General features: G+C 51.4%; 1 protein-coding gene across 1 annotated transcript in view; it reads right to left on the bottom strand.

Moving 5' to 3' along the window:
* The window catches only part of RBCK1 (RanBP-type and C3HC4-type zinc finger containing 1), a gene marked incomplete at its 3' end in the record, with an annotated part of 36807 nt that overhangs the window by 2882 nt on the left and 19204 nt on the right, over positions 1-14721 (bottom strand). Inside the window, exons 5-9 of the mRNA XM_015421798.1 lie at positions 10373-10571; positions 7187-7332; positions 6381-6554; positions 4022-4182; positions 1057-1168 (exon numbers count right to left, since the gene is read on the bottom strand). Of these exons, the coding sequence (XP_015277284.1) occupies positions 1057-1168; positions 4022-4182; positions 6381-6554; positions 7187-7332; positions 10373-10571 (792 nt within the window). The remainder of the gene's footprint in view (positions 1-1056; positions 1169-4021; positions 4183-6380; positions 6555-7186; positions 7333-10372; positions 10572-14721) is intronic.

Genomic DNA, 14721 nt, shown 5'->3' with positions numbered 1-14721 from the left:
TCATATCAAGCTGCCTTTTACTGAATTAGACCTGTGTTCCATCAAGGCTAGTATTGCCTTCTCAGACTGGCAGCAGCTCTCCAGGGTCATAGGTCACGGGTCTTTCACATCACCTCCTACCTGGTCCTCTTAACTGGAGATGCAGGAGATTGAACCTGGGACCTCCTGCGTTCCAAGCAGAGGCTCTGCCACTGAGCCACGGCCCCACCCGACACAGGGCTAAAGAGCCTATTTCCCCTTTCTCACAGGAGACGCTGTAGGAAGCAGGGATCATTTCCTGCAGGAGCGCACAGGAGCGGAGCTCCGGCAGTAAGGTGCCCAGGGGGCGGGCACATGCAACAAGCCGCACCCCCTGCTCCCAGCAGCCCTCGGTCAGAGCAAGAAGCAGCCAGGTAAGTTGCAGAGCTCTCCCTGGCTCCCCGGTCCAAAACAGTCCAGTGGCACCTTTAAGACCAAGTTTTATTCAGGTACAAGCTCTCCCTCCTCTGCGAGGACAGATCTGCACGTTCCCCTCCCCCCCAATAGCTAGCAATCCAAAACAGTCCAGTGGCACCTTTAAGACCAAGTTTTATTCAGGTACAAGCTCTCCCTCCTCTGCGAGGACAGATCTGCACGTTCCACCCCCCTCCCAATAGCTAGCAATGTCCAGTGGAGCCTGAGCGGTGGGTGTTGCCTTCTGACACACTTCCGGTGAGGTCAGGGGGCGTGGCATATGCAAATGAGTTATGCTAATGAGTTGTGCTAATGAGCTCCTGCACCTCTTTTCCTACGAAGTGACCCCTGGCAGGAAGTGAATGCAGGAAGGGAGGGGGAGGGGAGAGGCCTTGGGGCTGCAGGCCATTCTGTGGGACGGAGTGAACCCCTGGGGGGCTGGCGGGCTCTCCCCGCTCCGCAGGAAGTCCCTCTACGAAGTGACCCCTGGCAGGAAGTGAATGCAGGAAGGGAGGGGGAGGGGAGAGGCCTTGGGGCTGCAGGCCATTCTGTGGGACGGAGTGAACCCCTGGGGGGCTGGCGGGCTCTCCCCGCTCCGCAGGAAGTCCCCTCCCGGATGCCCACCGCTTTGATCTCCCGTTCCAGCAGCTGTCCCGGGCAGGAGTACTTTGGGTCTATGTAGGGGCAGCGGACTTCCGGTTCCTGGCTGTTGAGGATGGTCCCTTTCAAGCAGTCCCTGGGAAGAGAAAGGAGGGCGGGATCAAGAGAAGACATTTGCTCCCTTGCCAAACTAGACCGCGGTCCACAGCCCCTGCATGGCTTCAGCGCATGGAACGGCTTTCTACCGAACCAGACCCTTCGTCCATCATGGTCAATATTGTCTACTCGCACTGGCAGCCCCTCTCCAGGGTCTTTCACATCAGCTGGTGCCTGGTCCTTTTCACTGGAGGTGAACTGGGACCTTCTGCATGCCAGGCAGAGGCTCTACCACTGAGCCACAGACCCTCTCCATGGCTCCCCAGGGTCTCAGGCTGAGGTCTTTCCCGTCACCTACTGCCTGGTTCTTTTAGCTGCGGGGGTTGAACCTGGGACCTTCTGCATGCCAAGCAGAGGCTCTACCACTGAGCCACGGCCCCTCTCCATGGCTCTCCAGGGTCTCAGGCGGAGGTCTTCCCCATCACCTACTGCCTGGTCCTTTTAGCTGGAGGTGTCGGGGGTTGAACCTGGGACCTTCTGCATGCCAAGCAGAGGCTCTACCACTGAGCCACGGCCCCTCTCCATGGCTCTCCAGGGTCTCAGGCGGAGGTCTTCCCCATCACCTACTGCCTGGTCCTTTTAGCTGGAGGTGTCGGGGGTTGAACCTGGGACCTTCTGCATGCCAAGCAGAGGCTCTACCACTGAGCCACGGCCCCTCTCCATGGCTCTCCAGGGTCTCAGGCGGAGGTCTTCCCCATCACCTACTGCCTGGTCCTTTTAGCTGGAGGTGTCGGGGGTTGAACCTGGGACCTTCTGCATGCCAAGCAGAGGCTCTACCACTGAGCCACGGCCCCTCTCCATGGCTCTCCAGGGTCTCAGGCGGAGGTCTTCCCCATCACCTACTGCCTGGTCCTTTTAGCTGGAGGTGTCGGGGGTTGAACCTGGGACCTTCTGCATGCCAAGCAGAGGCTCTACCACTGAGCCACTGGCCTCTCCCAAAGCACTCACATAAAACTGCCTTAAAACGAATCAGTCCATCAAGGTCTAGATTCATTATAAGCAGAGCTCCATCACTACCCAGTCCTTTCTTCTTCTTTTTTTAAAAATTTACATTTTAACATCTTTTCTGTTGCCCCAGAAGGTCGGACCAAAACCAACGGGTTGAGATTAAATCAGAAGCGTTTTCGGCTAAACATTAGGAAGAACTTCCTGACAGAGTGGTTCCTCAGTGGAACAGGCTTCCTCGGGAGGTGGCGGGCTCTCCTTCTCCTTCTTCTTCTTCTTCTTCTTCTTCTTTTAAACAATTTTATTTGGATATATCATCAAGTCAACCAATATAACATTTTAGCATCCATCTTATATCCTTTTCTCCCCCTATTTCCCGCAGTGCTCCCACCTCCCTTCCAAATCTTCTATTTTCTTCTCTCTTCTCCCCACATCAATAATTAAACTTACAAGGTAACATTTCTTTAAACTATTATTCTTACACATTTGAACTCGCTAAATATCCTTCTATCTCTAATAGTTATCAAAGCAAAATAGATTATTCTTCACATCGCAATATTTCTCCAGATATTCTTTAAGATCTTTCCAGTCTGCAAAAAATTCTTCCGCTTCCTGATTCTTGAGCTTTCTTGTCATTTTGTCCATTTCAACCCAGATCCCTGGCGTTTTTTCTTGTTTCCGGTGGGCTCTTCTTCTTGGGAGGCCTTCAAACAGAGGCTTGATGGCCATCTGACAGCAATGTGGATTCTGTGAACTTAGGCAGATCACGAGAGGGAGGGCAGGAAGGGTTGCATCAGTGCTTAGTTCTCATGGCCCGTTCTTACACACCCAGGGAAATGCCGATCGCCACTTTGGGGTCAGGAAGCCATTTTTCTCCAGGCCGGTTTGGCCAGGGATCTTGGTGGGGTTTTTTTTTTTGTCATCTTCTGGGTGTGGAACAGGGGTCGCTAGGGGATGGGGGGGAGGTCTTTGTGAATGTCTTGCATTGTGCAGGAGGTTGGACTAGGTGACCCCAGAGGTCACCTCCAACTCTATGATTCTATGATTGTATATTTTCAAAACCAAAATACAGATGAAGAAAACAAAATTAAAGATTATGGCATCAGAAGTATAGCTAAATTAATGAGATGAATGTAGAAGAAGGAGAAGAGAAGGGACTGGATTTATACCCCGCCCTTCACTACCCAAAGGAGTCTCAGAGCGGCTTACAAACTCCTTTCCCTTCCCCTCCCCACAACAGACACCCTGTGAGGTAGGTGGGGCTGAGAGAGCTCTGACAGAAACTGCTCTTTTTCAAGGACAGCTCTGACATAACCATGGCTTGCCCAAGGTCATCTAACAGGTGCAAGTGGAGGAGTGAGGAATCAAACCCAGTTCTCCCAAATTAGAGTCCGTGCACTTAACCACAACAATAAACCGGCTCTCATAATATAAATCTAAAACATTATGTATCCATTCATCAACTTCATTAAGATAAGAGTATCTGAAACACTTTATAATTACCACAGACACAGAGCATCAATCCCATTAGAAGTTCTATCTTGTTTTACTCAGTATTCCATAATAGGAAAACTACATGGTCTTTTTAACTGGAGGTGCGGGGGATTGAACCTGGGACCTTTTGCATGCCAAGCAGAGGCTCTGCCACTGAGCCACGGCCCCTCTTGACAGCTCTCCAGGGTCTCAGGCTAAAGTCTTTCCGGGGACCAGGAGCCTGGTCCTTTCAACTGGAGATGCCAGGGATTGAACCTGGGACCTTTTGCATGCCAAGCAGAGGCTCTGCCACTGAGCCACGGCCCCTCCCCTGGTCACAGTCCAGTGGGTGAGAACTACCATTCCGGGGATCAGGAAGCTGCAGTTGGGGCAGAAGGCCTTCCAGGAGACTTACTGGCAGAAGGTGTGCAGGCACTCACGCAGGGTCACGCCCTTCCCAGGCTCCAAGGTCCCAAAGCAGATGGGGCAGTCCACCTCTGCCACAGATAGCACCAGGCTCTGCCCGTCCAGCCGCAGGAGCTGTTGGTAGTTGTCGCGCTTCCGTTGCTCTTTGGCCTGCCTCAAGGAGAGAGAGAGAACCAGCGGTCAGGAGACAAGGGACCTCCTATTGGCACCTGGGTTTCGGCCCTTGAGTGACCCAGAGTGCTGGACTGGGTGGGCCATTGGCCTGACCCAACATGGCTTGTCTTATGTTCTTATGTCTGGGGCAGTGTCAGTGATGCTCTGTGTTCTTGGTGATGGGGGGGAACAACAGTGGGAGGGCTTCTGGAGTTCTGGCCCCACTGGTGAACCTCCTGATGGCATCTGGGTTTGGGCCACTGTGTGACACAGAGTCCTGGACTGGAGGGGCCATTGGCCTGACCCGACATGGCTCCTCTTATGTTCTTATGTCTGGAGCAAGTGATGCTCTGTGTTCTTGGTGCTTGGGGGGCAACAGTGGGAGGGCTTCTGGAGTTCTGGCCCCACTGGTGAACCTCCTGATGGCACCTGGGTTTTGGCCACTGTGTGACACAGAGTGTTGGACTGGAGGGGCCACTGGCCTGATCCAACAGGGCTTCTCTTATGTTCTTAAGACCTTTTCTCCCTTTCTCCCAATACAAGAATTTGTGGGCAATCCTTGAAATTAATGAGCAGTAGGCTTAGAACAGATCAAAGGAAGGACTTCTTCAGCCAAAGAGTAATTAACACGTGGAGTTCACTGCCGCAGGAAGTGGTGGCGGCTACACGCATGGACAGCTTCAAGAGGGAACTGGAGAAAACTTGTCTGGGGCGGGGATTCTTTTTTTTTTTGGTGGTTGGGGGGGGGGGGCACAGTGGGAGGGCTTCTGAAGTTCTGTCCCCGCCAATTCTGTGTGACCCGCAGGAAGTGGTGGCGGACCATTGGCTTGATCCAACATGGCTTCTGTTATGTTCTTATATGGAGCAGAGGTCCATCAGTGACTACTAGCCTGCAAGGGATAGAGGAAACACTCTGTGTGGGGCAAGGGATGCTCTGTGTTCTTGGTGCTTGGGGGGGGGGCAACAGTGGGAGGGGCTTCTGGAGTTCTGGCCCTGCTGGTGGACCTTCAGATGGTACCTGGGATTTGGCCACTGTGCGACACAGAGTGTTGGATGGGCCACTGGCCTGTTCCAATATGGCTTCTCTGAAGTTCTTATGTTGTTATATGGAGCAGAGGTCCATGAGTGGCTACTGGCCACAAGGGGTAGAGGGAGCATCTGTCTGGGGCAGTGATGCTCTGTCTTCTTGGTGCTTGGGGGGAGTTCCGGCCCTGCTGGTGGACCTCCTAATGGCCCCTGGGTTTTGGCCAATGTATGACACAGTGTTGGACTGGATGGGCCAGTGGCCTGATCCAAGAAGACTTCTCTTTTGTTCTTGTGTTGTTCTTAGGGATTCCCTTATGGGGGTCCCTTTCACACCAACAGGAAGGATGGGTGGGCTGCCGCTTGCCACTCCCCCCACCCGCTTCCACTGTCACCAACTAAGCCATCTCTCCATCCAAGATGGGTTTTGAGATTTGGCGTTCCAAAAGCTGTACGTCAAAATCCAAGCCGGAATATCCTGGCCGCAGCAGTCTGTACCCACTGAAGTCTCCAAACACATCTCACGAGCAGCCCCAGAGAGAGCACACTGCGGTAATCTAACCTAGATGTAACCAAGGCATGGATCATAGATGCAAACCATAAAGTGGTTTAAAGTTCAAGACCAACCCTGGGAACTGTGCCCAGAAACAAACTGGGAGCCAGTGTAGACTGACCAAGACTGGAGTGACATGGGCCCTGCAACTCACACCAGTCAGCATCTTGGCTGCAACATTCTGTACCGACTATAGCTTCCAGACAGTCTTCAAGGGTAGCCCCATGTAGAGCACATTGCAGTAATCTAATCTAGATGCAAACCATATAGTGATTTAAAGGTCAAGACCAGCACCTTGAATTGTGCTGAGAAACAAATTGGGAGCCAGTGTAGACTGGGCAAGACTGGAGTGACATGGGCCCTGCAACCCAGACCATTCAGCATCCTGGCTGCAACATTCTGTACCGACTATAGCTTCCAGACAGTCTTCAAGGGTAGCCCCATGTAGAGCACATTGCAGTAATCTAATCAAGATGCAAACCATACAGTGCTTTAAAGGTCAAGCCCAACACCGTGAATTGAGTCCAGAAACAAACTGGGAGCCAGCGTAGACGGGCAAGACTGGAGTGACACGGTCCCTATGACCCACTTGCCCCCCACCTGGGCCCCAGCCTCTCACCTGCTCGTACTTCCGCATGGCTTCTTCCTCCTTCTGCAGCCGCACCAGCTCCTCTTTGTCCGGCTGATAGCCATCCGGCGTGGCATAATCCTTGGGCCGCTCAGCGCAGCACATCTCGCAGCCCGGCCAGGTGGGCTTGTTGACGAAAGTGCAGATCGGGCACTCCCAGCCGACCTAGAAGAAGAAGAAGAGAGAAGAGATTGGATTTATACCCCACCCTTCACTACCCAAAGGAGTCTCAGAGCGGCTTACAAACTCCTTTCCCTTCCCCTCCCCACAACAGACACCCTGTGAGGCAGGTGGAGCTGAGAGAGCTCTTGACAGAAACTGCTCTTTTTCAAGAACAGCTCTGACAGAACTATGGCTTGCCCAAGGCCATCCAGCAGGTGCAAGTGGAGGAGTGGGGAATCAAACCCGGTTCTCCCAGATTAGATTCCACGTACTTACCCACTACACCAAATTGGCTGTCTTATACCTCACCCTTCACTACCAAAGCAGTCTCAGAGCGGCTTACAAACTCCTTCTCCTTCCCCTCCTCACAACAGACACACCCTGTGAGGTAGGTGGGGCTGAGAGAGCTCTGACAGAAACTGCTCTTTTTCATGGAGAGCTCTTATCAGAACTATGGCTTGCCCAGGTGCAAGTGGAGGAGTGATGAATCAAACCCGGTTCTCCCAGATTAGAGTCCGCGCACTTAACCACGACACCAAACTGGATCTCAAATTGACCTACAGAGAGAGGGAAGGGCCATGGGAGCATCCGAGATGAGAACTGGCAACCGAGTCCCGCCTCCTCGCAGGCCTTACCTTCGGGTTCATGGCAGGGAGTGATGCAGCCGGGTCTTCCATTTGCTTCTGAGATTCCGAGGCCTCTGAAGGGCCTCTGGGAGTCGGGGCGGCGGCTGTTTCCGTGGACCCCCGTGGCAGCAGGGCAGCCTCCTCAATGCCGAGCTCTAAGGAGGTGGCCAAAGAGAGAAAATGTTGGATACGCTTAGCAGAGCAATGGGCGATTCTGCATCTAGCATTTGCACCACATTTTCTCAACTGGGAGGGGAAAGTGCCGCTCAAAACCACATTCAGATACCCCGGGGCAATGTCGTACTGACTGCAAAGTCACCCCTGAACGGGCCGTTAAACGGCCATAAATCAATGCAGAAGGTACCATAAAACCTGATGATCAAAGAAAGCGAAAGCGGCATGGAGTGTGGAGGCTACCATAAAACCCGATGATCAAAGGAGGTGAAAGCAGCTCACAATGCAGAGGGTACCATAAAACCCGATGACCAAAGAAAGCGAAAATGGCATGGAGTGTGGAGGGTACCATAAAATCTGATGATCGAAGGAGGTGAAAGCAGCTCACAATGCAGTTGTTGTTGTTGTTCAGTCGCACAGTCGAGTCCGACTCTTCGCGACCCCTTGGGCCAGATCACGCCAAAGCTTCCTGTCTCCCGCCATCCTCTGAAGCTTGCTCAATTTCATGTTTGTTGCATCTATGACACTGTCTAACCATCTCGTCCTTTGCCGTCCCCGTCTTCTTTGACCTTCAATCTTTCCCAGCATCAGGGTCTTCTCCAGTGAGAGCTCCCTTCTCATTGGGTGGCCAAAGTATTTGAGCTTCAGTTTCATTATCTGGCCTTCCAGGGAACAGTCAGGGTTGATTTCTTTTAGGATTGACTGATTTGATCTCCTTGCAGTCCAAGGGACTCTCAAGAGTCTTCTCCAGCACCATAGTTCAAAAGAATCTATTCTTCGGCGCTCGGCCTTCCTTATAGTCCAACTCTCGCAGCCATACATGACTACTGGGAATACCATTGCTTTGACCATGCGGACTTTTGTTGGCAGGGTGATGTCTCTACTTTTTATCATGCTGTTGAGGTTCACCATCGCTTTCCTCCCAAGGAGCAGGCGTCTTTTAATTTCATGGCTGCTGTCACAGCCTGCGGTGATCTGAGATCCCAGGAAGTCTGTCACTACTTCCACGATTTCCCCTTCTATTTGCCAAGGAGTGATGGGGCCGGATGCACAATGCAGAGGGTACCATAAAATCTGATGATCAAAGGAGGTGAAAGCTGCCCACAATGCAGAGGGTACCATAAAACCAGATGATCAAAGGAAGTAAAAGCAGCTCGCAATGCAGAGGGTACCATAAAACCCGATGAGCAAAGAAAGCGAAAATGGCATGGAGTGTGGAGGCTACCATAAAATCCGATGATCAAAGGAGGTGAAAGCCGCTCACAATGCAGAGGGTACCATAAAACCAGACGATCAAAGGAAGTGAAAGCAGCTCGCAATGCAGAGGGTACCGTAAAACCCGATGAGCAAAGAAAGCGAAAATGGCATGGAGTGTGGAGGCTACCATAAAATCAGATGATCAAAGAAAGTGAAAGGTGCCTGGAGTGTGGAGGCTACCATAAAATCCAATTATCAAAGGCGGTGAAAGCAGCTCGCAATGCAGAGGGGAAGTTCTGTTCCAATGTGGGTTTCATAAAACAACCAAGGGAAAAGCCAATGCAGGATCGGCCACCGTTGCACGGCAGGAAAAATAAGCCAGGCACAGACACGTGTGTGATCAGCCTCTTATAAAAGTCTACTAAGAAAAATTAGGAAGGGTTCCATGGAAGAAAATAATAAACATCCTAACGGATACTTTCTAGTCCTAACTCCGTAAGTTTACCCCCCAAAAAACAAAACTCCACCTCTTGTGTACATGACAAAACGCATGTAGCATCCTCAATATATTGATCACCCAATAGACATTCCCAAGCTCATTTTCATTAGGAATAATACCTCCTCTGCTAGGGGGGGGGGAACGTGCCCGAACACTTCATTGGTTCTACGTGAACTGGGTAACATTAGCATACACAAACAACAATTTAACTCTCTCATGACTGAAATGAGACACTTGCAAAACATAACAGGAAGGAAGGCACGTGAAGATGCCTTATATTGGACTGTTCGGAGGAAGAAGAGGAAGACGAAGAAGAGGAAGAAGGAGAAGAAGACGACGAAGAAGAAGGAGACGAAGAAGAAGGAGGAGAAGGAGACGAAGAAGGAGGAGACGAAAAAGAAGGAGAAGGAGACGAAGAAGGAGAAGGAGGAGGAGACAAAGAAGAAGAAGGAGATGATGAAGAAGACGAAGAAGAAGATGAAGAGGAGGAGATTGGATTTATACCCTGTCCTTCACTCAGAGTCTCAGAGCATCTTACAAACTCCTTTCCCTTCCCCTCCCCGGACTCTAGTCTGGGAGAACTGGGTTTGATTCCCCACTCCTCCACTCGCAGCTGCTGGATGACCTTGGGCAAGCCATAGTTCTGATAACAGCTGTCCTTGAAAAAGAGCCGTTTCTGTCAGAGCTCTCTCAGCCCCACCTACCTCACAGGGCGTCTGTTGTGGGGAGGGGAAGGGAAAGGAGTTTGTAAGCCGCTCTGAGACACCTTTGGGTAGTGAAGGGCGGGATATCAATCCAATCTCCTATCTTCTTTTTCTTCTAAACAGACGTCTTTTGGCCTGGGGATCGCCAGGAGATGTTGTTCTGAGGAGCGTAATGCTCTTCTGGGGACATATCAGGAGATACGTCGGTCCCAGACCTCATAGCGCTTTAAAGGTTAGTACCATAACCTTGAACCTGATCCGGTACTCAGCTTTTTAGCTGGTGATGCCGTGGACTGAACCTGGGACACATAAACACATGAAGCTGCCTGATTCTGCATCAGACCGTTTGGTCCACCAAGGTGAGTATTGTCAACTCAGACTGGCAGCCGCTCTCCAGGGTCAAATGCGGAGGTCTTTCCCATCACCTCCGGCCTGGTCCTTTCCCAGGGGCGATGGTGAGGACACATGAACATACGAAGCTGCTTTCTACCGAATCAGACCCTGGGGCCGTCAAGTCCAGTATTGCCTGCTCAGGGCGGCAGCAGCTCTCTGGGGTCTCAAGCGGAGTTCACAGCCAGCCCCGCCCTTGCCCGACCATTCCTAGCGGCCCCACAGCCTCACCTTCCAGCTGCCGCCGCTCGAGCTCCCGTTGGAAGGTGTCTTTGCGCAGCTTTGCCGCCTTGGCCGATCGGAGATAGAGGTAAGCCACGTCACCGTCCCTCTGGATGCCGTGGTACTGCAGGGTCTCGTGGTCTCGAGGCAGCCTCTGCCCTACCACCCACTGCTGAACGCTGGGCGGGAAACCATAGTGGAGGAAGACCTGGGCCAGCAGAAAAAAGTGGGTCGCAGTTTAACGTGGGGGGAGACACCGGCATCGCTCCGTGTGCGTGTAAAGTGACGTGAAGTCACAGCTGACTTACAGTGAAAGAAGAAGAAGAGATTGGATTTATATCCCGCCTTTCACCACCCGAAAGTGTATCAGAGTGGCTTACAAACTCCTTTCCCTTCCCCTCCCCACAACAGACACCCTGTGAGGTAGGTGGGCCTGAGAGAGCTCTGACAGAAACTGCTCTTTTTCAAGGTCAGCTCTTATCAGAACTATGCCTTGCCTAAGGTCATCCAGCAGCTGCAAGTGGAGGAGTGGGGAATCAAACCCGGCTCTCCCAGATTAGAGTCCACGCACTTAACCACTACGCCGTTGACAAAGAACCGTTTACATTGTTTTGAAGAAGAAGGAGATTGGATTTATACCCCGCCCTTCACTTGGAGTCTCAGAGCGGCTTACAAACTCCTTTCCCTTCCCCTCCCCACAACAGACACCCTGTGAGGTGGGTGGGGCTGAGAGAGCTCTGACACAAACTGCTCTTTTCAGGAACAGCTGTGCCAGAGCTTGTGACTGACCCAAGGTCACATCAGCAGGTGCAAGTGGAGGAGTGGGGAATCAAACCCGGTTCTCCCAGATTAGAGTCCGCACACTTAACCACTACACCAAACTGGCTCTCTTTTGGAACACCTACTGACTAAAAACAGGTTAAGTCAGGGGTCCCCAACTTTTCTGAGCCTTTGGGCCGCTTTGCAATCTGACAGAGCGTGGTGGGTACCAGTGTTCCCTCTAAGCTGAGTGAGAGCTAGCTCACAGTTTTTTAGCCTCCGGCTCATAGGTTTTTTTCTTGGCCCAGGGAGGATGGGGCTCCAGAGCAAACTAATTTATGCAGCAGGCCAAATCGCTCACTCACAACTTTAACGCCAGGAGCTCACAAAGTGGAGTTTTTGCTCACAAGATTCCACAGCAGAGGGAGCATTGGTGGGTACAGCCACAAAATGGCTGCCACGGGAGGCAGAAGAGCCAGTCACAAAATGGCTGTCACCAGGGAAGGAGCTAGCAACAAAATGGCTGCCACTGGAGGCGGAGCCATCCTCAAAATGGCTCTCATCATTTACCTTCAGTCACACAGTGAAGATCTTCGTGCTGCGGTGGTAGCTGTTCCTAAAGCAATACTTAAACATTTTTACACAGCCAACCAGATGGCCAACGGCCAATCAAAAGCCTTACGGGGCAAAAGTTGCACCTGACTCTGCTCATTTTCTAAAAACCCTTGATACCCCCGGAAAGGTTTCAGCAGGTGTGATGGGACTTGCTGGCACCAAGTTGGGGACGGCTGAGTATACCTGTGAAGACTGTGTGACTCGAAGGCCAGTTTTTCTAAATCCATCAGCTGGCCCAGTAAAAAGCTCTGTGATTCTTCACACCAAGCCGAAAATCTACAGTTAAGCCCCCCCCGCCCCGCAATGTTCATTCTAAGTTGTGGAGTCTTGTGAGCAAGATTCTACTTTGTGAGCTGCTGGCATTAAAGTTGTGAGTGAGCGAGTTGGCAGCTGCATAAATTAGTTTGCTCTGGGGCCATCCTTCCTGAGCTAAGACAAAAATGTGTGAGCCGGAGGCTAAAAAACTGTGAGCTAGCTCACACTAACTCAGCTTAGAGGGAACACTGCCCCCCCACTACCTTTCTCAAGTTTTCCGGTATTTTAGGTACCACACAACCTATCAGGGCACATACTTCAGATCTGGTACTGGTCAAGCGTTTCTCCATGCGAGCCAGAAACTTGATATATAAAGAGGAAACAAAAAGCGGCAACCTGTGTCAATCCGCTAGTGGTGTTCTACCTGTATCTCTCTCACACACACTCTACAAGTGCAGACTTGTGAAGGCCAAAATCACACAAAGAGGAAACAAAAAGCGGCAACCTGTGTAAATCCGCTTACGGTGTTCTACGTGTATCTCTCTCTCACACACACACTCTACGCGTGCAGACTGGTGAAGGCCAAAATCACATGTGCATGATGAAGCACGGGAAAACTGAAATATGGTTGTAAGTCCTCCACAGCCACCGATCGGTTCAAAAAGCACATGCGCATTTAAAAGTGCTTTTCTATTTTCACACATGCGCATCGGAAGTGGGGGGGGGAATGACTGACGTGGCACGTGTGAATTCACTATAAGGCCATGTGATGACACCAAAATTTTTGCAAAGGTTCTTTTCTCCTCTCCCATTTGCCCTCGGCTCCTACTACGTCATGAAGCGCCAGACCCTTTATGGTGATAAGTAAGAACTTCTAAGCCCCACAGATTTCAATGGGAGATTCAAGCCCTGAACGACATCTTTCCTACTGAAATCAACAGGACTTAATAGTGCTAATTTTCGGCTCACCTGCTGTTCATCCTCACAATAGCTCCGCAGAGGGCAGGACCTTTTTATTCACCAGTTTCTTCACCAGAGAGCCAGTTTGGCGTAGTGGTTAAGTGCGCGGACTCTAATCTGGGAGAACCGGGTTCGACTCCCCACTCCTCCACTTGCACCTGGCTGGATGACCTTGGGCAAGCCATAGTTCTGTCAGAGCTGTTCTTGAAAAAGAGCAGTTTCTGTCAGAGGTCTCTCAGCCCCACCTGTCTCACAGGGTGACTGTGGTGGGGAGGGGAAGGAGATTGTAAACCGCTCTGAGACACCTTTGGGTAGTGAAGGGCGGGGTATAAATCCAATCTCTTCTCCTTCTTCTTCTTCTTCCTGCTTCCTAGTTTGGTCTGATAAAAAAGCTCCTCTGGATAGGAACTAGGTGTTTGGGGTAATGGTTAAGTGCGCGGACTCTAATCTGGGAGAACCGGGTTTGATTCCCCACTCCTCCACTTGCACCTGGCTGGATGACCTTGGGCAAGCCATAGTTCTGTCAGAGCTGTTCTTGAAAAAGAGCCGTTTCTGTCAGAGCTCTCTCAGCCCCTACCTCACAGGGTGCCTGTTGTTGGGAGGGGAAGGGAAAGGAGATTGTAAGCCGCTTGGAGACACCTTTGGGTAGTGAAGGGCGGGATATAAATCCAATCTCTTCTTCTCTTCTTCTTCTTCTTCACACGTCTCTGAAGATCCAAGTTCTACACAGCGACTTCCACTCTGCCACATAATAACAGAGGTAAACCCTGAGCTTGGCTCTATGATGATCCAAGGTAATACATTCACGCAACGCAGAAAAGAAGAGGCGCATCCCTTTTTAAGGACAGCGGGGGCTGTTCCAGAAGCTCTCTTGCCACGTTCATTTCAAACACACCCAGCGCTCTCCAGGCAGGGTCAGGCCAGAGAATACAGTTCTGCAGATTTCCCGTTTAAGTATGCATAGTGCTGATTGGCCAGCTCCCATGAAGTTCGGTACTTTTTTTTTTTTAAGTTTTCTCCTTCTTGGGAGGTTTTCAGAGGCTTGATGGCCATCTGACAGGAATGCTGATTCTGTGAATTTAGGTAGGTCATGGGAGGGAGGGCAGGGAGGGTTGCCTCAGTGCTTAGTTCTTGTGGCCCTTTCTTACATGCCCGGGGAAATGCTGATCACCACTGTGGGGTCAAGAAGGGATTTTCCTCCGCACCAGAATGGCCCGGGGATCCTGGAGGGTTTTCCTGCCTTCCTCTGGGCATAGAGCAGGGGGGTCACTGGGGCAGGTGGGGGGGGAGGTAGTTGTGAATGTCCTGCACTGTGCGGGGTGGTGGTGGTCTAGATGACCCTTGGGACCCCCTCAAGCTCTACGTTTCCACTTTTTTAAAATGAGTAAGATGACGACCTGCCTGAGACATGTAGGGGAAGAGGTGTAGATGGTGGTTTGTCAAGTAGCCCTGTCATAGGTCTGGAATGTGGAGGGGCGCCCTCCCGTTTTCTGTCTCAGCTCTCCCTGGCTCACCAACTGTTTGCTATCTTATGCTTGACCTTGTAGATGCTCCAGCTGCAGTTTTACCCGGCTGGGAAAGTCAACGGCTTTTCACTTTGCCTGCTTGCTTTTGCCTGCACGTGCGAGATGTATCCATTGGCTCATGCTTACCGGGGGGATGTTTGATTCTAGTATAAGCCAGTGGCCCAAGTATTGGCGGCCATTCCTGACACAAGCTGTACACGTGTCTCTAGTACTGGACCTACCAATAAACAGTTATCTTCCCAT

The sequence above is a fragment of the Gekko japonicus genome, unplaced genomic scaffold, assembly GCF_001447785.1.
Source record: "Gekko japonicus isolate JY-2015 unplaced genomic scaffold, Gekko_japonicus_V1.1 scaffold5178, whole genome shotgun sequence".
Lineage (NCBI taxonomy): Eukaryota > Metazoa > Chordata > Lepidosauria > Squamata > Gekkonidae > Gekko > Gekko japonicus.
The sequence above is the reverse complement of the archived record's forward strand: the minus strand, read 5'-3'. Positions and strand labels throughout refer to the sequence as shown.